Source organism: Acinonyx jubatus, chromosome B4 (genome assembly GCF_027475565.1).
Source record: "Acinonyx jubatus isolate Ajub_Pintada_27869175 chromosome B4, VMU_Ajub_asm_v1.0, whole genome shotgun sequence".
NCBI classification, from domain to species: Eukaryota; Metazoa; Chordata; class Mammalia; order Carnivora; family Felidae; genus Acinonyx; species Acinonyx jubatus.
The window spans coordinates 94,353,838-94,378,641 of record NC_069387.1 but is presented as its reverse complement, the minus strand read 5'-3'; the positions used below and the strand labels follow the sequence as shown (position 1 = coordinate 94,378,641).

Sequence of the window (24,804 nt, the reverse complement as noted above, 5' to 3'; positions counted from 1 at the left end):
GACTTAAGGGCTAAAACAGGATAAGAAATCAGAAAGACTAAACTACAGTGATATATCTATCAACTGAGACCTGGAGAATGACAATTTTAATTTTTTTATTTGAGAGAGAGAGAAAGAGGGAGGGAGAGGGAGGGAGAGGAAGAAGAGGGAGGGAGAGGAAGAAGAGGGAGGGAGAGGAAGAAGAGGGAGGGAGAGGAAGAAGAGGGAGGGAGAGGAAGAAGAGGGAGGGAGAGGAAGAAGAGGGAGGGAGAGGAAGAAGAGGGAGGGAGAGGAAGAAGAGGGAGGGAGAGGAAGAAGAGGGAGGGAGAGGAAGAAGAGGGAGGGAGAGGAAGAAGAGGGAGGGAGAGGAAGAAGAGGGAGAGAGAGGAAGAAGAGGGAGAGAGAGGAAGAAGAGGGAGAGAGAGGAAGAAGAGGGAGAGAGAGGAAGAAGAGGGAGAGAGAGGAAGAAGAGGGAGAGAGAGTGCTCACACAGAGGAGGGGCAGAGAAAAAGAGAATCCCAAGCAGGCTCCACATTCTGCACAGAGCAGAACACAGGGCTCAATCCCACAACCCTGGGAAAAAATCAAGAGTCAGCCGCTCAATCAACTGAACCACCGAGGTGCCCCTGAAGAAACAATTTTAACCAGAAGGTTTATGTTCTTGGCAGAGTGTACATTCTACACAGAGAACAACAGTTCAGTGCATGGCTACAATCCAGATCAGACAGTAAAGGTTAAAGAGTTTAGGGACAAAAGTAGAGACCAGATCAGATCACAAAGAGTTTTGTAAACCACACTCAAGAATTTGGGAGTTTGGAATTTGTCCTGAAGATAACTCTTTGCCACTAGAAATCCATGAAAAAGTTCCAGCAGGGGAATGCCATGGTCAGACCTGCCTTCTCGGAGCCAACACACTGGCTGCAGAGCCAAGAATGAACAGCTGCAATAATCCAAGGGAGGGAGAGATTCATGGTGGCTTGAACTGCAGCTGTGGCAGTAGGGATGAAGAAAAGCAGATGGCTTAGAAAAATATTTAGAAGGTCAAAGTGACCGAACTTCATGACTGATTAGATGTGGAAGATGAAGAGAAGAGAAATCAAGGACAAAACTGAGTGGATGAGGTTATTCACTGAGATAGGGAATACAGAAGGAAAAAAAAAACAGCGACTTTCATTTGGGACAAGTTAATCAGTAATGACTGTAGAACTAAAGAAATGTAGAACATAAGTTGTTTTAAGAGTAACAACCACAATCAATACTACGCAAAGCAATCTACACATTCAATACAATCCCTATCAAAATAAAACCAACATTCTTCACAGAAATAGAACAAACAATCCTAAAATTTGTATGGAAACAGAAAAGACACCGAATAGCTAAAGTAATGTTGAAAAAGAAAACCAAAGCTGAAAGCATCACAATTCCAGACTTCAAGCTGTATTACAAAGCTGTAATCATCAAAACAGTATGGTACTCGCAAAAAAAACAGACACACAGATCAATCTAACAGAATACAGAACCCAGAAATGGACCCACAAACGTATGGCCAACTAATCTTCAACAAAGCAGGAAAGGATATCCAGTGGAAAAAAGACAGTCTCTTCAGCAAATGGTGTTGGGAAAAGTGGACAGCAACATGCAGAAGAATGAACCTGGACCACTTTCTTACACCATACACAAAAGTAAACTCAAAATGGATGAAAGACCTAAACGTAAGACAGGAAGACATCAAAGTCCTAGAGGAGAAAATAGGCAACAACCTCTTTGACCTCAGCCACAGCAACTTCTTACTTGACATGTCACCCACAGGCAAGGGAAGGAAACAAAAGCAAAAATGAACTATTGGGACCAATGAAGATAAAAAGCTTCTGCACAGGTAAGGAAACAATCAGCAAAGCTAAAAGGCAACCAATGGAATGGGAGAAGATCTTTGCAAATGACATATCATATAAAGGATTAGTATCTAAAATCTATAAAGAACTCATCAAACTCAACACCCAAAAATAAATAATCCAGTGAAGAAATGGGCAAAAGATATCACTAGACACTTTTCCAAAGAAGACATCCAGATGACTAACAGACACATGAAAAAATGCTCAACATCACTCACCATCAGGGAAATACAAATCAAAACCAAAATGAGATACCACCTCACACCTGTCAGAATGGCTAAAATCAACAACCGAAGAAATGGTGTTGGTGAGGATGCAGAGAAAGGGGAACCCTTTTGCACTGCTGGTGGGAATGCAACCTGGTGCAGCCACTCTGGAGAACAGTATGGAGATTCCTCAAAAAACTAAAAATAGAACTACCCTAGGACCCAGCAATTGCACTAGTAGGCATTTATCCAATGGATGCAGGAGTGCTGATTTGAAGGGTCACATGCACCCCAATATTTATAGCAGCACTATTGACAACAGCCAAAGCATGGAAAGAGCCCAAATGTCTATCAACTAATGAATCGATAAAGTACACACACACACACACACACACACACACACACACACTGGAATATCACTCAGCAATCAAAAAGAATGAAATCTTGCCATTTTCAACAACATGGATGGAACTAGACTGTAATATGCTAAGCGAAATAAATCAGAGAAAGACAAATATATGATTTCACTCCTATGTGGAATTTAAGATACAAAACAGATGAACATAAGGGAAGGGAAGCAAAAATAATATAAAACCAGAGAGGGAGACAAACCATAAGAGATTCTTTAATTTTTTTTCATGTTTACTTATTTTTGAGATAGAAAAAAAACATGAGTGGGGGAGGGGCAAAGAGAGAAGGAGACACAGACTCTGAAGCAGGCCCCAGACTCTGAGCTGTCAGCACAGAGCCAGACAGACATGGGGTCAAACCCACGAACTGTGAGATCATGACCTGAGCTGAAGTCAGACACTTAACCAACTGAGCCACACAGGCGCCCCCATAATTGACTCTTAAATACAGAGTACAAACTGAGGGTTGCTGGTGGGGTGCAGGTAGGGGGAAGGGCTAAAGGGGTAAGGGGTGTTAAGGAGGACACTTGTTGGGATGAGCACTGCGTATTATATGTAAGCGATGAATCATTAAATGCTATTCCTAAAACTATTATCCCACTATATGTTAACTAACTTGGATTGAAATTAGAAAATAATAAATCTTTAAAAAAATTAAAAAATATATAAAAAATGAGTAACAAACCACAGATATTCTGAGAGTGAAGCTATACAGATATTGAGATATTAAGGATGTTACAATTCTCATAGGCAGGCAGAACTATTATTGTTTCTTAAAAACAATATGTTGGGGCGCCAGTCAGTTGAGCATCTGACTTTGGCTCAGGTCATGATCTCACAGTTTGTGAGTTCGAGCCCCGCTCAGGCTTTGTGCTGACAGCATGGAGCCTGGGACCCGCTTCAAGTTCTGTGTTTCCCTTTCTCTCTGCCTCTCACCCGTCATGCTCACTCTCTCTCAAAAACAAACACTACAAAAAAAAAAAAAAAAAGAAAAAGAAAAGTTTCTTAAAAAAAAAACAGTATGCCAAACAATGTCAGACAGGAAGGCAGGAATAATTTAAGTCTGGGGAGGTATAATGAGGACTAAGTGAATGCCTTCTCTTATACCAAGAACTACATATACATTATAGTATTGCATATTAAGAGACAAATAGATTTCATAAAGATTTCAAATCTTCCACTCAAAAGTGAAAATCAAAAAGTCGGGTTATAATTTCTCATTTAGTCCCAGCAGTTATGTCACATCAAAGAACCTAACAGTTTAACTCTTTCACCAAAAAAAGTCATGTTTTTATTAATTCATAAATTGAAATAACTTGTTAAAATTGCTAACTACTGTATTATGTCAAAAGTAAAGTCTGTGTTTAACCACTCTGTGTCCAAAGAACTCAGTATACAAAAGGTACTACAATGTTTGCTAAAGAATGCCAGAAAAAAAAGAAGTATTCATAATGTATTCTACACCAGGAAGGTATTACCATGTTATAAGATCTAGTGTAGGAAAAGAAAAGTTCTCCAGGAATATCTAGATACTAAGAATATTCTTGATGTTTCTTAAGCACAAAGGTTTCACAGGGCTATAAGCATATCTAAAAGGAATTAGAAGAGGCCAAAGTTAAGGTACAAAATAAATTCCTACTAAGAATGCCATCAAAACAAACTAACAAAAATAAAGCTGATTTCCCAAACGTCTCAAGTTCTTTTTTTTTTTCTTTTATTTATTTCAGAGAGAAGGAGAGAGAGAATCCCAAGCAGGCTCCACGCTCAGTGCAGAGCCCAATACAGGGCTCAACCCCTGGGATCATGATCTGAGCCAAAACCAAGAGTAGGACACTGAACCGACTGAGCCACCCAGGCACCCATTTTCAATAGAACTAAATTCTAAAACAATCACAGTAAAAACAGGAGTGAAACCAAGTGTACTAAAATAGGGCATTTTAACTCCAAAAGAAGAGCACTCTTAGTATTCCATCTCTCCCACTCTAGTCCCCAATCATTTTCTTTACTTTCTTGCTTGTTCCTACTCACTGAATATGTACTTTGTGCCAGAATCTAGGCAGGTGAAACATTTTAGGCCCTGCCCTAATGATATGTCAGTTTACTGGTCTTCAGAATACATATACTAAAAATAGCACCACTCCTGAAATCATTGTTGCACTATATGCTAATTTGGATGTAAATTTTAAAAAATAAAAAATAAAACAAGTAAAAAACAAAAAACACCTACTTCAAGGACCTGAAATTCATTTTGTATTTATTTACACAAGACAAAGGGGTGGGTGCTAGTGAATATTTTCCTTCTAAAGAACTGAAGTCTATAAGACAGAAGGTAAGGGGCTGATATACCTCCAATACCTAATATACTGCCTGAAACAAATCAGGTGCTTAATAAATATTTGCTGAATAAGTGAAAGTAAACTTTAACAATCAGGGACCTGGATCTAAAGCAAAACTTATTTCAGGCTATTTTCTTTCTCCTGCCTTCTCTGCAGGTAAATTCAACTCATTCCATTAATTCAATTCTGTCCACCAGTTATAGAAGACATATGATGACCTTAACAGGCAGTGTCCCTATTTCTCCCTTCAATACTCACATGAGAACATCACTTTCCCTATTTGGTTGACGTTAAAACATACTGTTGTACCCACAGATAGTAAGAAAAAAAAAATAATAATAACAACAACAATTGAACTCCAAGAACTAATCGGGGTTTATAATCACACTCAAACCCACTTTCAAAAGCTCAGCTAAAATATATATGCAAATATATATCCTTGAATTTAGTCATATCATCAGAGACCTGAAGACATCAAATTGGTACCCTGTATTTACTGAACTACTGAACCACCCACTGGCATAAAACCATCAGCATACTAGGGGTATTATAGGGCCCTTCTTTCTTACCAGAAGGATACAATATGCCATATAAGTACATACATTATATTACACAGTAAAAAGAACTTACAGGAGAGTTTATTCTCTGTTCTACCCTTTAGAAACTAGTTTTTTGGGGGTTTTGGTTTTATTTTATTGTGGATCTATCATCCTTATAATGGATCGGGTTCCCTCTTTACTTTGGCCACTAAAAAACATAGAGCTAAACCGTGGCCCACTCCAGCAGTTTATTTAATAATTGTAGTATTTCCAGTTCCATTTACCTTTCTTATACTTATTTCCCTTTTACTTTTCTAATTTATCTTACATAACTATATAGCTCAAATCTTTGTGGAAAATGGCAGCAGAAATCAGCATTCAATTATATCCTAACCAATAACAACCTTACAATTTTTAAGGAGTTTGAAAGGGTTTTCTTTAACATAGTAATAACAACAGCTAACATTTCTTGAGTACTTACTTGACACCAGACAGTATTCTAAATGCTTTGCAAATATTAATCCTTTTTACCATTCCACAATGGAAACATTATCCCTCATTTACAAATGAGAAAAACAGGCACAGAGAAGTTAAGAAATTTACCCAAAGTAAAACAGCCATAAAGCAGTGGAGCCAGGGTTTGAACCCAATCAGGCTCCATTGCCTTAACCACTGTCCTACTGTGATGATTTTTTCATTCATCAAAACTACATGATTTTTTTAAATTTTTTTTACATTTATTTATTTTTTGATAGAGACAGACAGAGCACAAGTTGGGGAGGGGCAGAGAGAGAAGGAGACAGAGAATCCGAAGCAGGCTCCAGGCTCTGAGCTGTCAGCACAGAGCCTGACACAGGGCTCGAACCCACAAACTGCAAGATCATGACCTGAGCCGAAGTCAGACGCTTAACCGACTGAGCCGCCCAGATGCCCAAAACTACATGATTTCTAAAACAAGGTATTTTTTAACTCCTAAAATAACAATGAGATTTAGAACAAGAGCCAACTTCAAAAATGAAGTTTACACCCATACCAAAAATCATATTATATATCTTTAAAATTCTGCCATAACCTAAATAATGACTTGCAGAGAAACTGAGATTACAAATAACACACAACATCTACCATGTATTGGTAGATCTAATATATTTACTCATTGATCCTCCTCACAATCCCATAAAATAGGTACTATATCATCCCATATTACAAATGAAAAGACGGAAGCACAGTAAGGTTAGGTAATTTGACTGAAATCACTAGTAAGTATGAAGTTAGTTTTGAAACTGGTTTGGGTCCAGAATCCAAACTCTTAACTGCTACTTCACAACGCTTCTCTCCATGACAAAGATTAACTTCCTCTATCACTTCTTACGCTCAAAGTACAAAGCAAGCAAAACAAAACTGTTAGAAGTTAGTCTACATCCTAGATCTCAACAATGAGAAATTCTAATTCAATAAGGCTGGGCTGTGGTCCAGCATCTGTATTTTTTTTTAAGTACCACATGTGGTTCTTGTGAACCTTGGTTAATATCCACTGCCCTAGGCTTCTAAGCTCGACAGGTCTTAGCTGAACCTTTGGCGGGGGGAAAGAGGGGTGTGGGAATAAAGAAGTACACATACATATACATATACACTCACTCTTTCAAACATACAGACACACGTGTGTGTGTGTGTGTGTACATATTCTTCCCTATTCCCCTTTCCCAAAGGAACAAGACTAGAAAGTAGGGAAGCAGAAGATAAAGTCAGGAATGGAACATGGCCTTTTTTTTTTTTTTTTTTTTTTTTTTGTTAATGTTTATTTATTTTTTTGAGAGAGAGAGAGAGAGAGACAGAGCATAAGCAGGGGAGGGGCAGAAAGAGAGGGAGACACAAAGTCTGAAACAGGCTCCGGGCTCTGTGCTGACTGCTGATGCCCAGGGAACATGACCTTTTATGCCATGTTAAGCAGCCTTTAGTAGTATTTTAATGGAGACAGTAACAAAGATTTTGTTAAAAATAAAATTTAAGGGGCGCCTGGGTGGCTCAGTCAGTTGAGCGTCCGACTTCAGCTCAGGTCATGATCTCCCCGTCTGTGAGCTCGAGCCCCACATCGGGCTCTGTGCTGACAGCTCAGAGCCTGGAGCCTGCTTTGGATTTTGTGTCTCCCTCTCTCTCTGCCCCTCCCCTGCTCATGCTCTCTATCTCTCTGTCAGAAATAAACATTAAAAAAATTAAAAATAAAATAATATAAAAGTTTTTTTAAAAGGGGGGGAGGCACCTGGGTGGCTCAGTTGGTTAAGCATCTGACTTCAGCTCAGGTCATGATCTCATGGTTCGTGGGTTCGAGCCCCGTGTGGGGCTCTGTGCTGAAGCTGTCTCTCTGTCTCTCAAAAATGAATAAATCTTAAAAAAAAAAAAACAAAAACTATATATATATATATAGTTTGTTTTTTTACAGCTAGAGATGATCAGTTTGTACATTCAGATGTATACATTACAAAAGAAAACCTCCAGTGGTAGTGTAGAGAGAGGATTGTGGGCAAAGAAACTGCAAACAAGGAGAAAAATCTGTTAAGAACTCAAGACTAGAGGTAGACTAAAGGAACTAAGTATGGAAAATGAAGATGATGCAGAAATTTCAGAAATCTCTTTAAGGTAAACTAGAAAACTCAGTTCTTGATTAATTGTTGTTATTGAAATAGATGTCTCCAGGTTTGTTTTACATGCAACCACATGAATGATGATACCATTAAACTAGATGTGAACCTGCTGAGGGAAGAATAAGTGGGTTCTGCTGGTCATGACACTATCATTTAGGAGAGGGGCAGTTTTGGGCATAGAAAATGGTTTAGATGGAATGACGGTAATGGTATTGCAATGAGAATAAAGGAGGTGATGAAGTAGAGTTATGAAATAAAAGACTAACTTTAAGTCATATTATGAAAGAGAGTGGCTGGAAGGAAAGGGTGAAAAAAGTCTTACATTTCACAACTGGGCTTCATCACCTCAAAGATTCTCTCAAAATCAATCCACACCTGAAAAAGGGAAGTGTAGTTCAAATGGAAAGGATCCCTTCTTGGAAAGATCTACACTGGAACAGTCCAGACAGAAAATCAAGCAGGATAACTTTCAAATATGTAATGAGTCAAATAGAAAATCAACAGCCACCGTGAAGACTTAAAAACCAACACAGCAATCAAAGAGCATGAATAATCCAAAAACTACAACCAACCTATCATTTAAAATAGCCAATATGCAGAAGTATGAAATCCTTCTTAATGCTTTTATTATTTCATGTAATCCTAAACAACTCCTATACAAACAGTAATAATTCTGGAAATAAAAAAATATGAAGGACAGAGAAATCATGCGTGCTCAAGTTTCCCAAGGTCACACTTCAAAGTAACACCAAAACCAAGACCAAATGTGTTATTCTGCCAAGTCTAGTAGTCCATACACCAAACCACAAACGTTGCCAAATAATTCAAAACGGGATAAGGAGAGCAACATAGAGAAAATGACGGAAACTCAAAGAACAGAGGAAGCTATCGGCGACAAGTAAATACGTAGTCTTTAGTGTTCGATGAGTCATCACCAGCCCCAACTGTTTACGAAATACTCCCGCAGTGGGAAATGATGCCTGTGGCATGTCCTGACAGTCCTAAATAACAGGCATTAAAATATGCTCTCGGAAGGTGTATATGCACTATACAACGAAATCTCCTCCGCACCTAATCCTAGTTGCTAACTAGGAGGTGTTAAGACAGCATCACAGATACTTCCACAAGAATATCGTAGAGACGCCTAGGAAATAAATACCTTAACTAACGCCTTCCTAGACAAGCGTAGGATGGTGTAAATCTCCTGTTCCCTGAGTGGAAACACGCCCTGCTGCTCACAACCACCAGCCAACTCGGCAGTCTGGTAAAATGAATCCAATACACTCTTTTCTTCTAAGTGCCCAGCTGCACAGCACCTGTTTTCAGCTCCACCCGAAAGGGACAAAGATCCCTTCAGCAGAGTGAAGCAGGGAAAGCCAGGGGGCAAGTTAGATTAACGCCTCAAAGGAAGACAAAAAAAAAAAAAAAATAGTGGAATCAGAAGAGTAGCTCTAAAAAACTAGAATTAGGAAAAAGTGAGCCACAAAAAAGAAAGGAACGAGGCAACTACCTGTTCCTTACAAAAGGCAATACAAATAAATGTCCCCTTGCTCCGGAGCAGTGCAGGGGAGAAGAGAGCCCAGGCCTAGTTGGTCTTGGAGCAGGAGCCGGTCTCTAATTCCCGGACTGAGCCGGCAATATCGAGAAAACAGCTGACACGACCAACTCCTCTCCTCTTACATCCGCCACACGCTGTTCCTGAGGCAGAGTGGCCTTCACGTCCCTCCCCGACCGGCCTCCAAGTAACAGCACCCCTGTCCCAGAGAAAAGTAGGGGCGTTCGCCGCGGCCGTTACTTACCTTCCCGCTCACAACACCCGCCGCCGCCATTTTTCCTTCGCGTGCTTGTGATGACGTAGCAGAACCTCACGTGTCTCTCGGATTCACAACAACATCCGCCAAAACCAGGCTGATATCCGGGCGGGAAAGGGGCGGGGAGTAGCGGGAACCGCGCTGAGTGAAGGGGCGGGTGGGAGGAACAGCCTGACGCAGGCGTACTGAGCAGATTTCAGAGGCCGCTAGGGCGGAGCCTCTGGTGCGTTCCGCGCATGTACCAATTTTTTTTTACCAGGAGGTAACCTAAATTGAAGTGTTTTTGCAGTGGGGTTTGCCTGGGGCGAGACTCTGAGCCACTCACAAGCCAGTTCTGTTTGGTCTGATGGAAGAACACAAATTGGGAGCCAGCAAACGTGGTCCTGGCTTTGTAGCCATGGGTAGGTCACACCTTCAGCTTCTGTTTCCCATCTGAAAATCAGGATAGTAGGACTGTGGTGAGGGTTAAAGCAATCCCCCATACAGAGACTTTCCCTTTCTGTATGTGACGTTTCTGAATTTGAGTCTGCTCACTGCGGCTCACACATGGCTTTTGAGGAGGCATTTTGATAGGAATTGCGATAATACCACGCCCTCGTTGCTCCAAAGTCGAAAGCACATAGCTGATAGTTCCTCCACACTTACTTAACTGTGACGTGACACAAGTTTCTAAATTCATCCAAGCTTCAGGATGTAAAATGAGAATTACCCATGGATTGGTTGTACGGATCTCATGGGACAGTACACGTGTGTTAAGACGATTTGTTGAGATACTAAGATGTTGATCTGTTTTCAGTGCTGTAAAAGAATGCGGGGGGCGGGGCAGGGGGAATGCCGGAAGATGATTGGGTACTACTCCTGACAGCTCTGGGACTTTCCTTGCCCCAGTAAAAATAAATGACCCATTTGTATCAAAACACCTGTACCCACTGAGGTACTTCTCTCTCCAAACTATAGAGAGAGGTTCGAGACTTGTGAGGTTAGTCGAATAAGTGGCAACCAAAGGGAATAACAGAAAAGGAGGGTTGAAATTTCTGTGAATATCAGGAACCTTATAAGTGAGGAAGGTGGCAAGACCTTCAAAAGGAATAGATGTATAGTTTCCATTAAAGAGGCTGCACACTAAGCATCAGAGATTCCAACCATGGCCAAGACCCCATGCCTACGCTTGTCATTGAATCAGCAAAGCAGCTCACCACCAAGGGATAAATGAGCTGGGGAAGCAAGCATATTAGCAGTAATCAACACTGAGTGAAGACTTGAGGCCTTTCCCAAAGGTTTTGGGCTGAGTGAGACCCCCTAGAACCTTCATACCATCCTAGATGTGGTGTGTGGATCCTTAATAGTGACCCACATTAAACTTTCCACCCACTCAGAGTAATGGGGTGTGGTTAGAGGAATGTTCTAATATGGCATTTCTTACACCTTGTGTTTCGGAGAAAAGTTTAAGCCCTTAGTACAGTGCCTCGAATAGTATATCCCACAAATGGCAGTTACTATTTATATAATAAATTTGGGAATTAAAGCCTTCTCATTGAAAACTTGGCAGGCATCCTAGTTTCATCTGCTACTTCCATGTTTTTAAGCCCCATCCTCTGGATGCCCCTTAAATGCTGGCACTACCCATGGGCTATCCTTGGGCTTCTACTTTTTTCCAAGCACTCTTCCTAGACTATTATCTTTATATTCTGACATCACACCTCATATGTGCTAATGACTGTGAAATATCTCCAGCCCAAGTCTCTTACTCTTTCCTAAAGTCTAGGCCCAACACCTACTGCCCACTGGACCTTTTTACTTGAATGACCCATCACACCTCAAAAAATTCCTAAATCTTTGCTCCTTAAAATGTAGTCTGCAGACCTGCAGCAGCTGGAAGCTTGTTAGAAATGCAGAATCTCAGGTCCCACCCCAGAACTACTGAATCAAAACCTGCATTTTCACAAGATTTCCAGTTGACTTGTATGCACATTAAACTTTAAGAAGCACAGTCTTAAATGAAACTTACATTTTGCTTTTGTTCTCTGAAATTCACTACCATTTGCTCAATTAGAGCTGCAGCCAGAACACAATTTCTCCACGAAGGTGTTGCTATCATGTTACCCAGTTCTGATGTGTCTTCTGGAGAGCTCATGGCAAACATCCCCCCATTGGATCTCGTTCCTATTCCCACTACCAATCCTAGAGTTGAGGTCTCTGGTTACCTCTAGTATGGACAACTACTGTGGCCTCTTAATTCATTTGCTTTCTGCTTCATCTTTCCCCTAATCCATCATTCATAACTACACCAGATTAATCTTTCCAAAGCATAAATGTGATCATGTGAACTCGCTGCCTAAATTCCCTATGGCTTTCCATCTCTTCAAGAAAAGGTCTAAATTCTCCCACATAACATGCAAGGCCCTTCATAAACTCTTCTTGCTTACCATTTTAGCTTTATTTCCCAACTCTTGCCACTCAGACCCAATTTTCCAACCACAGCCAAATATCTGTTGTTCCCTGAATACCATGCTGTGTCTGTCCCAAGATTCTTTGTAATTGTAGCAGATTGGCTTAGTTTGGATCGTGGGACCATCCCTAAACCAATCACTGTGGCCCAAAGTATATATGATATTCTGATTGGCAAGATTTGACTCATATGCCCATGGTGCCAAAGTACAGAGAACGAAAGGAAGGGTAATTCCCAGAGAAGAATTCAGGAACCATTCTAGAAAAAGGGAGAATGGCTGCTAGGCAAGCCAAAGCAGACATCAATTACAGAGGATCCATTGTTGTGATCCATGGTATCACACTGTAAAATACTTGGTTTACTGACCTGCCTTTCTTTCCCTGGTAGGCTGTAAACTAATGGAAAGTATGGACTATGCTTTTCTTTGCGATGACCACCAAACCTGGCACAAATGCCAGACCCATAGTAGATACTAACCCTGGGTTTGTTTAACAAATTAACTCAATTCCCTCTTTACAAATGGCACAGTTATGCTTTACATTCAAGAGAAAAGAGACCATTTTCCTTCTTCCGTGATGTCCTCTGTATACATGCAAAGGGAAGAAACAAGGTCAGAATTTCAGTGTAGTTTGTTTTCTTGTTTTAGTTTTTTACTGTATTAGAAGAAAAAAATCATAGTACACTTACATGAAACAAATGGACATTTTTTTTAAGAATCATGAATATAAATTTAATATAAATAAAGTTATGGTGTTCCCTATAACTTAAAATAATTACTGTTTTCATGGGAGTGAGTAATTTTATAGTCCTAAATTCACTCCCATAAACTATGTAGTCATTCCCTAACTATAACTTATCACTCAAAAAGTCATCACTCAAAAAGATGTAAAAGAATCTTAGGAAGTATCTTAAAGCAAATTTATACCTGGCCAAGACTTAGCAGTAGTCTCCTCATGTTCTCATTTGAAGAAATTGAGTCTCTTAGGAGATTAATGATTTGCCAAAGTGGCAAGCAGCTTAACGGCTGAAATTAGAGACTTCATTGCTGATATATGTCTTAGTCAGCTGTACCACACTATCAGCTGAAAGTGATTACTCACCTCTGTAAACTACATTTAATTACCCATTCAATTTGATTCCCTCTCACCTCAGTTTCCAACCGACCTATTTGTCTTTCAGGGCTAATCCCATGTCACACATCATCTATTAAGACTTACCAACTTTGCCACAACTCACTGACTTCCACCTTTCCTGAACTCTTACAACAGTCAGACTAAAAACATTGTTTTTGTGCTTAACTATACGAAGTAGGACCAAAGAGCTGACAGCCAAAGACTGTAGGACTTCTCTCTGGGTAAATTGACCAGCTGAAGAAATCAGGCCTATAGGTACCAACAGTTAGAAATCTCCATTGAAATTACCAACCACATCATCCTACAGTAAACACCAAATAGCAACAAACCCCACCTGTATACCTAAAGCTTTCAATCAGCTTTTGGTTTTAGTTCCTTAAATATGAACAGAAATCATTACCCAGTTAGGCTGAAAGGCAGGGGCCAAAATGAACAAACCAACAAAAAAAGTAATTTGATACAAACAATACAGAGAACAGAAGAAAACTTTCTAATTACAATAAATACCACTGAATTATACACTTAAAAAGTGGCTGAAATGGTAAATTGTATGTATATTTTACTACAATCTCTTAAATAATTAGAAAAATAGAGGAAAATATTCAGGATGTAGGGTGAAGCATAATTCTTAGACTTGACATCAAAATTATGATCCATAAAGGAAAAGTTGATAAATAAAACGTTATCAAAATTAAAACTTTTGCTCTGCAGAAGACTGAAAAGGATGAAAACAAAACAAGGTGTAGACTAGGGTAAAATGTTCGCAAACCACAAATCCAGCAAAGAATTAAAACCTAGACTTTATAAAAACCTCTCAAAACTGAACATTTTAAGAAATCCAATTGGTAAAAGAAATTGCATTAATTTTCTATTGCTGCTGTAACAAATTACCACAAACTTAATTGCTGGAAAACAAACATCAGATGTCAACCACAGATCTCACTGGCCTAAGATCAAGGTGGCTAGAGGCTTTAGAGGAAATTCTATTTCTGTGGTATAAACCCTGACAGGTTGTTTTTTCTTTGTATGCAGGTGCCTGACTTAAGCTTTGACTGCAGAAGCATCCACTGCAAAGAGGCATCGACTTTGTCATTTGCAACATTGTGGATGGAGCTAGAGTGTATGATGCTAAGTGAAATAAGTCAGAGAATGATAAATACCATATGATTTCACTCATATGTGGAATTTAAGAAGCAAAATAGCTGAACGTATGGGAGGGGGGAAAAAGAGAGGGAAGCAAACCATAAAAGACTTTTAAAGATAGATAACAAACTGAGGATTGATGGAGACAGGGGGGGTGGGGAGTTGGCTAGATGGTTGATGGGTACTAAGGAGGGCACTTGTGATGAGCACTGGGTGTTGTATGTAAGTGATGAGTCACTGAATTCTGCTCCTGAAGCCAATATTGCACTGTATGTTAATGTTTTGAATAATAGTAATTCATGATAGCTGCACTTTGTTTCATGGAGGAAAACTTTATTAATTATAAGGGAAAGGGAATATATAATTATAATAAACACAAAGAGGAAGAGAAATATAGAGAACAAAGAAGGGTTGATATATCAAATCGGGTACTCACAACACCCAACCTTCTGGCTGAGGAAGCCCTGCACTGAACAGCCCACAGCCCGGTTGGAGTCCCAGTTAAGGGTCCTGGGTGGAATGTCCTCCCTTCAGGTGACAATTCCTGAAGTGGAAGGTGTTCTCACCAGGGCAATATATACACTACCCCTGTGTGATTTATGGTTAGTCATTAAGTTTGCCTAAGTGCAGTCCTCGGCAAGCTGTTTTTTTCTGTTTCTTTTATCACATCTCACAATCTTAGAAGCCTTGGCATCTGCATATTTCTCTTCTCTCTATGATCCATTCCAGGGGCCCAGCCTGGTCTGGCTCAAGGAGGTGAGGCAAATTTAGCCCTCTTGGCGTCAGGAACAGAAGGCTCACTTCTTATCCTGAGGCCAGATACGGAATGAGTACAAGCCAACTAAGCCCCCATGATTGTATATGTGCGGCTCTGGGCAGAAATGCATGACAAGTCACACAGACAACATCTATACAGAACAATTAAGTAAATAGAATTTACACAAAAACTTGAAAAGAAAAACAAAGGAATCAACTTCAATGATGGCTATTTCAAATAAATACATTTCTAGCCACAGGACTAGATGAAGAGCCGGGCTACCTCCCCACACTGAGGTTCCTTTGTTTTAGAGGTCTTGGTTGATTTTAATAACTGACCATTTATGCCACTTTGTTTTTTGTCTTCCCGCACTTTAAATTCCTACCTTTCAGTTAAGCGTCCGACTCTTGATCCTGGCTCAGGTTATGGTCTCATGGTTTGTGAGTTCGAGCCCCACATCAGGCTTTATGCTGACAGCTCTGGGCCTGTATGGGCTTCTCTCTATCCCTCTCTGCCCTTCCCCTGCTTATGTGCATATTCTCTCTCTCTCTCTCTCTCTCTCTCTCTCTCTCTCTCTCTCTCTCAAAATAAATAAATAAAACTTTAAAAAAAGCTAGCAATATGCCATCTTTGCAATCTCTCCATCTCTGGTCTTTATTTTTTAGTCACAGCTCTCCCTGAAAGTTTCTCCACTTAAGGATTCATGGGATTAGATTGGGACCACCTGGATAATCCACACCTGGATAATCCAGGAAACTCAACTCCTGGATGAGTTTCCCCATCTCAAGTTCCATACCCTTAATCACATCAGCAAAGTGCCTTAGCTGTGTAAATATTCTGAGGTCCTGGGGATTATGGCATGATATCTTTGATGTTCCATTATTTTGCCTATCACAGACATAAACAGACATTTAAAAATTTTTAATGTTTATTTTTGAGAGAGAGAGAGAGCATGCATGAGTGGGGAAGGGGCAGAGAGAGAGGGAGACACAGAATCTGAAGCAGGCTCCAGGCTCTGAGCTGTCATCCCAGAGCCCGACATGGGGCTCGAACTCATGAACTGCGAGATCATGACCTGAGCTGAAGTCAGATGCTTAACCAACCGAGCCACCCAGGCACCCTATACATTTTACTAAAGAAGATATAAAATTGGCAAAATAAACACATAAAAGATACTCAACTTTGTTAGCCATTAGGAAAATGCAAATTAAACCTGCAATGAGATATCACCACATACTTATTACAGTGGCTAAAATAAAAAATAGTGGTAACACCAAATCCTTGTAAGGATGTGGAGAAACAGAAGCAAATACCTTTCCAGTTGGAATATAAAATGGTACAGCCACTATGGGAAACAGTTGGGCATATAAACTAAACTTATACTCACCATATGACCCAGCAACTAACTGTATCTTGGGCATTTACTCAGGGAAATGAAAACTACGTACACACAAAAACCTTTATGTTAACATTCATAGAAACATTATTTATAATATCCAAGGCTGGAAACAACCCAAATGTCCCCTAACAGATGAATGATTAAGCTGTGATCCATTTATTCCATAAAACACTACACAGCAATAAAAAGTAATGAAGTTGATACATGCAACAACTTGGGTGGATCTCAAGATAATTATGGTAAGCAAAAAAAAAAATCTCGAATTATTACTATGCTGTATGATTCTATTTACATAACATTCTCAAAATATCAAAATTATAGATACAGAGAACAGATTAGTGGTTCCAGGAGTTGGGGATTGGGGAGGAAAGAAAAAGGGGTAAGTATGGAGGTGCTGATAGTGATGAAATAGTTTCATATCTTTAAAAAAAATTTTTTAATGTTTATTTATTTTTGAGAGAGAGAGAGAGAGTGCAAGCAGGGGAGGGACAGAGAGGTGGGGGGGAGACACAGAATCTGAAGGAGGCTCCAGGCTCTGAGCTGTCAGCACAGAGCCTGATGTGGGGCTCAAACTCACAAATTCTGAGATGGTGACCTGGGCCGAAGTCGGATGCTTAACTGACTGAGCCACCCAGGCGCTTCTGAATAGTTTCATATCTTGATCATTGTGATGACTACATGAATCTACACGTGATAAAGTTGCATACTATGCACACTGTGCACGTACAATTACAAATAAGTGCATATAAAACTGGTGAAACCTGAGTCAATTCTATGGGTTGTACCAATAACAATTTCCGGGGTTTTGTATCATGCTATAGTCAAATAAGAAATTACCATTGGGGAAAAGTGAGTGGAAGGTATATGGGATTTCCCGTGACCTTTTTTTTTTTTTGCATATTTCCAAAGTTTGCATATTGGGTATTTTTAAATTCAGTTACATATTCACATACATATCAGTTAGGATACCTCGGCTGCAAATAGCAGACCACTGAAATAAAATTGTATTAAATAAGTGGATTTTGTTTTGTCTTACATAAAAATTCAAGAGATGGGGCAGTTTCAGGACTGATTGACTCACCACCTCAACATGGTCATCAAAGACTAAGCTTCTTGCCATATTTCTGCTCTTTCATTTGAAGAATGTGTGAGACTGAGACCTGAAACAATAAAAATTCTAGAAAAGGACACAGGTAGTAACCTCTTTGACAATGGCCATAGCAACTTGTTTCTAGGTAAGTCTCTTGAGGCAAGGGAAACAAAAGCAAAAATAAACTATTGAGACTACATCAAAATAAAAAACTTCTGCCCAACAAAGGAAACAATCAACAAAACTAAAAGGCAACCTACAGAATGGGAGACCATATTGCAAATGAAATATCTGATAAAAGGTTAGCATCCAAAATATATAAAGAACCGGGTGCCTGGGTGGCTCAGTCAGTTCAGCGGTGACTTAGGCTCAGGTTGTAATCTCGTGTTTTGTGAATTCGAGTCCCACATGGGGCTCTGTGCTGACAGCTCAGAGCCTGGAGCCTACTTCAGATTCTGTGTCTCCCTCTCTCTCTGCCCCTCCCCTGCTCACATTCTGTCCCTTTCTCTCTCAAAAATAAATAAACATTATATATATATATATATATATATACACACATATATATATATCTTATACAACTCAACACACACACACACGCACACACAATTTAAAAACAATTAAACAATTAAAATGGGCAGAAGACAATTAAAACATGGGCAGAAGACATGAACAGACATTTCTCCAAGGAAGATATACAGATGGCCAACAGACACATAAAAAGATGTTCATCATCACTTATCATCAGGAAAATGCAAATTAAAACTACAATGAGATATCACCTTATACCTGTCAGAATGGCTAAAATCAACAACATAAGAAACAAGTGTTGATGAAGATATGGAGAAAAAGGAGCCCTTCTGCACTGTTGGTAGAAATTAAACTGGTGCAGCCACTGTGGAAAAGTGTGGAGGTTCCCCAAGATCTACCCTATGATCCAGCAATCACATTACTGGGTATTTACCCAAAGAATACAAAAACACTAATTCAAAGGGATACACACATTCCTATGTTTATAGCGGCATTATTTACAATAGCCAAGATATGGAAGCAGTCCAAGTGTCCAGTGATTGGTGAATGGATAAAGAAGATGTGATACAGATAGATATAGATATATAATATTCATTAGATATATAGTATTCGTTAGATATAATATTATACATATAACATTCATTGTATATCTATATAGAGAGATGAATGATTATATGTGTACAATGAATATTATTAAGCCAAAACAAAGAATGAAATCTTGCCATTTGCAACATCATGGATGGAGCTAGAGAGTATAATGCTAAGCAAAATAGTCAGATAAAGACAAATACGATGTGATTTCACTCATATGTGGAATTTAAGAAACAGATCGAATGAACAGAGGGAAAAGAAAGAGACAGAAAGAAATTAAGAAATAGACCCTTAATTATAGAGAACAAACTGATGGTTGGGGGTGGGGTGGGAGGATGGGTGAAATAGGTGGTGGGAATTAGGGAATGCACTTGTCATGATGAGCCCGGGCGATGTATGCAATTGTTGAATCACTATATTGTACACCTGAAACTAATATAACACTGTTAGTTAATTGGAATTAAAATAAAAACTTAAAAAGCCAAAAAAAAAAGATGGGCTAAGAACTTGAATAGACATTTCTCCAAAGAAAACATACAAAGGGCCAACAGGCCTATGAAAAAATGCTCATTGTTATTAATCATCAGGGAGATGCAAATCAAAGCTACAATGAGTTATCATCTCATACCTGTCAGGATGGCTATTATCAAAAAGACAAGATACAAGAAATGTTGGTGAGGATGTGGAGAAAATGTAACTCTTGCACGGTGTTGGTGGGAATGTAAAATGATGCAGCTGCTATGGGAAACTATAAGGAGCTTTCTCAAAAAATTAAAAATAGAACTACCCTATGGTCCAGCAATCCTTCTCTAGGAGTTCCAAAGAACGTCATTCCAAAGAACGTTGATCAGAATCTTAAGTAGATATTAGTGCTCTCACGTTCATTGCAGCATTATTCACCATCACCAGATGTGGGAAGAAGCTAAATGTACATTGGTAGGTAAATGGATAAAGAAAGTGTGGCGTATATGTACAAGAATGCTATTTAGCCTTTAAAAAGAAGGAAATCTGGGTGTGTCTGGGTGGCTCAGTCAGTTAAGCGTCTGACTCATGGTTTCGGCTCAGGTCATGATCTCACGGTTCGTAAGTTCTGGCTCTGTGCTGACAGCATGGAGTCTGCTTAGGATTCTCTCTCTCCCTCTCTGTCTCTGCCCCTCTCCTGCTCTCTCTCTCTCAAAATAAATAAATAAACTTAAAAAAATATTTTAAAAGATGGAAATGTGAACTATGTGGCAACATGGATAAACCTTGAAAACAGTGAAATAAGTGAAGTGAAGCTACGTGAAATAAGCCACTCACAGATAAACAAATACTGCATGGTTCTACTTATATGAGGTATCTAAAATAGCCAAACTCATGGAATCCAAGAGTGAAACAGTGGTTGCCAGGGAATAGGAGAAGGGGTAAATGGGGCATTGCTAATCAACATACATAAAGTTACAGTCAAACAAGATGAATGAGCTCTAGAGATCTGGCTGTACAATATTGTACTTATAGTTGACAATAATGTGTACTTAGACATTTGTCAAGGGGGTGAATCTCATGTTAAGTGTTCTTACCTGAGTTTTTTTTAAGTGAAATGGATAGGTATACTCTGCAACCCAGAAATCCCACTACTAAGTATATTCCTTAGTGAACCTTCCCCATGTTATGAAAAGTCATATATAAGAATGTTCACTGCAGCATTATTTGTAATAGTAAAAACAATGTGAAAGAGCACCAAGGAAAGAATTTTATATAAGCTGTGGGGTACTATACACCCATTCAAAGGGATAAACTAAAGCAATTTGTATTAGTATCGGTAGATTTCAAAACTAATTTTTGAAAATATTTTTATAATGTTTTGTCTAAAAAGGTTTTCAAAAATCTATGGCTCACTTATTTTTATGCACTGCTAGAAAATTGAAATCTTTTTGTCTTTTTCATCCTTAAATGAATTGTCTTTACTGTCTTACCATCTCCTTCTCTTTTCATTTGTTAAGAAATAATTTTCAAGCTGTTATAATAGGAAGAACAATACTTGTTTCCTGGCTTGTTACAAGATTGTATTTCCATTCGCAAATTCGTCATGGTATATTAAAACACAAATGAGGTAGCTATAATCAATAGCAGTGGAACTCTAAAATACAATTACAGTGCTTCACAATTTGACTGGAAATGACAGATTGTAATTTGGATTACAGCATATTACAATTAATGCTAAATTGCCAATAGCGAATGCATTCAACCCCCTTCACACTTGTAATCAGTCAAGCATGAGATAAAGCATATCAGAGAACACAAATCATTACAAAATAAAAAGTACAGGCACTCGCAGAAGAAATAATGCAATATCCATTTCTGTTAAAGTCAACTTTTGTTTAATGCTTTTGTTTTGGAATGTAAAAGGCAATTCTCATGGTAAACCATTTCATCAGATTTACTCACAAGAACCTGTTAATTTGAAAGGAAAAAAAGTCCAATATATCTTATGAAATATTCTTTACAAAGAACTGGATTATAACATGTCCTTCTTTACATGGAGAGCTCTTCTTTTATTGAAATGAATTTTCATAAAGAAAATAATAACAAAAACCCAAAGTACCTGTGACCAACGTTACATAACCTTTGATTAATCATACTTGTCTACTAATAAATCAAATGTGGTTGTGAGAATGTCTCAGGTAGTGTCAGTAGCATATGTTTATCCTGAGTCTATATTGAATCACAGAATATTGGAAATTTCCCTTAGGAATAATGATGCTATACTATTAAACTCATATACCCTCTTTCTAAGATGCTAAATTTCACTTTATGAATTTGAAATTGCATTCCAAGAATGAATTTTTCTCTGTATTGGATTCTGCCTATTACAAAGGTTATCATTCTACATGCAATTAATTATCCAGAATTGCTCAATATGCAAGCTCAAAACAAGGATTAAGTTAGCCTCTTTGTGGTGACAAATGAACAACACAGTATCATTTAATAAGAAGAATTAATCTGTGGTAGTACCACAGTCTCCTAATGGAATTCATGTTCCTCTTTCTAATTCACTCTCAGAAAGTAATTTAAGGGTTGAAAGGACTGGTTGATAATTAACCTTTTAGAAAGCTTCAGGGAAGAAGAATGGTTTTTTATTTTATTTTATTTTTTAGTTCCTATTAGTGTCCCATAAAGTAACCATTAAGTACTTACTTGGTTTTGCTCTTATGTCCCTTCGAATGTCTGGATCCAATTACTAGTCATGCCTATAAAAACGCAGTAACAGGGTCTGTCTATGGCCCATTATTACTAAAGAGGACCTTAAGTAACCATTGGGGACATTTTGCCTCTCTCAAGAACTTTGGACTTCCCTTGTAGCCTTGCCCCATTTCTCAAGGATTACCTATTCCAGTGGTTCTCAACCCTGGCTGTTAATTAAAATCACCTGAAGAATTTAAAAACTGTCTATGCTCAGGGTGCCTGGGTGGCCCAGTAGGTTGATCATCGGACTCTTGATTTCAGCTCAGGTCATGATCTCACAGTCTGTGAGTTCGAGCCCCCAGGCGGGCTCTGCACTGACAGCATGGGTTGTGCTTGGAATTCTCTCTCTCTGTCTCTCTCACTCTCTCTCTCTCTCTGTCTCTCTCTCTCTCTCTCTCTCTCTGCCCCTCTCCTACTCTCACACTCATACACTCTTTCTCTCTCTCAAAATAAATAAATAAACATTTAAAATAAAATAAAGGGAAGAAAAGTAAAATAAAAACTATCTGTGCTCAATCCTTAGCCCTAAGATTTTTGGGAATGGCGTGTAGGTATCAGTATGGAAATTCTCCAAGTGATCTGAATGTGCACGCAGGGTTGAGAACTATGTCCAATGTTCTTTCTTTATGCTTTCCTTCCTTTGTCTTTGGCTTAAATTTAACATTTTCAAACTTACTTTAGCAGCAGAACTATTTTTATTAAGTTTTTTATTTTAATTCCAGTATAGTTAACATACAGTGTTATATTAGTTTCAGGTGTACAATATAGTGATTCAGTAGTTCTATATATTACTCATTGCTCGTTATAATAAGGGTACTCTTACTCCCCTTCACCTATTTCACCCATTCCTCTGAACCCACCTCCCTTCTGGTAACTACCTTTTTGTTCTCTATAGATAAAATCTGTTTTTTTCTCTCTCTCTTTTTTCCTTTTATTTGTTTTGTTTCTTAAATTCTACATATGAGTGAAGTCATATGGTATTTGTCTTTCTCTGACCTATTTTGCTTAGCATTATATTCTCTAGCTTCATCCATGTTGTTGCAAATGGCAAGATTACATTATTTTTTATGGCTAAGTAATATTCCAGTGTGTGTGTGTGTGTGTGTGTGTGTGTGCGCGCGCGCACGCACTATGTCTTTTTTTTTAAGTTTATTTTTTTATTTTGAAAGAGAGAGATCATGAGCAGGGGAGGAGGGGCAGAGAGAGAGGGAGAGAGAGAGAATCCCAAGCAGGCTCTGTGCTATCAACATGCAGCCCAGTGTGGAGCTTGAACTCACAAATCATGAGATCATGACCTGAGCCAAAACCAAGAGTCAGATGCTCAACCAACTGAGCCACCCAGGTGCCCCAACATCTTCTATATCCATTCATCTATCAGTAGACACTTAGGCTGCTTCCATAGTTTGGCTATTGCAAATAATGCTGCAATAAATATAGGGGTGCAGCAGAACTATTTTTAAGGAATTCTAATAAATAATACAAATTAAAGGTATAAACAGGGTGATGGTTAATTGTATGTGTCAACTTGAGTGGGCCACAAGATGCCTAGTTAAAAAATTGTTTCTGGGTGTATCTTTGAGGGGGTGTTTCTGGATGAGATTAGGATTCGAATTGATGGACCCAGAAAAGTAGATTGCCCTCCCCAGTGTGCTTAGGGATCATCCTATTCATTAATGGCCTGAATGGAATGAACAGTGGAGGAAGAAAAATTCATCCCATTTTTCCTGTCCCTCTGCAAGAACTGTGACTTCTCATCTTTTGCCCTGGTACTGGGATGTATACACTCAGCTTCCCTGGTTCTCAGGCCTTCAAATTCAGACTGAATTACACTGGCTGTGTGCCTGTCTGACTCAGTTGGTGCAGCATATAACTCTTGATCTTGGAGTTGTTCGAGCCCCATGGGAGAGATTACTTAAAAATAAAATCTTTAAAAAGAAAAGAAAAAAAAAGAATTATACCATTGGCTTTCCTGGGCTTCCAGTTTGAAGATGGCAGATTGGGGGCCTTCTTAACCAATTCCTTCAGTTAATCTCTAGATAGAAAGATAGATAGATAGATAGGTAATCAATCTCCTATCGGTCCTGTTTTTTCTGGAGACCACTGACTAATACAATTTCTTTAGGCAATTTAAATCTCCATTGTTTGCAAAATCCTCATACCAGCTCATTGAGCTCTAAGATTGCCAAGTAGAAATTAAAAGTCACTTTTTGGAGGGGGGGGGCACCTGGGTGGCTCAGTCAGTTAAGCATCCAACTTTGGCTCAAGTCATGATCTCATGGTTTGTGGGTTTGACCCCGCATCAGGCTCTGAGCTGACAGCTTGGAGCCTGGAGCCTGCTTCAGATTCTGTGTCTCCCTCTCTGTCCATCCCCCCCACTCAAAAATAACTAAACATTAAAAAAATTGAAAAACCACTTTCTCAGGCCTTGGAGTATCCTCCAGAAGCATTTACCAAAAATACTGGAAACATAGTGACTCCCCACAAATCCATCATATTCACAGTCCCATTTGGGTCAGGCTCTGAGCTAACAGAGCTAGTAAAGATATAGGAGGAACAGTTCCAGTCTTCAAAGTAGCTCCTGGTCTAACACAGAAGACAGAAAAAATAGATAATCACAACTCAGTGTTCATTCATTTGATTCAGATTTAGTGAGTGCCTATAATGTTTAGGCATT

General features: G+C 39.0%; 1 protein-coding gene across 3 annotated transcripts in view; it reads right to left on the bottom strand.

The window, feature by feature from the left end:
- The window catches only part of TBC1D15 (TBC1 domain family member 15), a 73,839-nt gene extending 63,903 nt beyond the window's left edge, over positions 1-9,936 (bottom strand). The window contains exon 1 of one of the 3 annotated variants that reach the window (XM_015063624.3): positions 9,804-9,936. In XM_015063624.3, coding sequence (XP_014919110.1) covers positions 9,804-9,833 — 30 coding nt within the window. In that variant the 5' untranslated portion in view covers positions 9,834-9,936. Of the gene's footprint in view, positions 1-9,163; positions 9,370-9,803 lie in introns of those variants that run through there. The other 2 variants (XM_015063625.3, XM_053226495.1) reach the window with 2 other exon arrangements.
- Between the last annotated feature and the right edge of the window lie 14,868 nt (positions 9,937-24,804).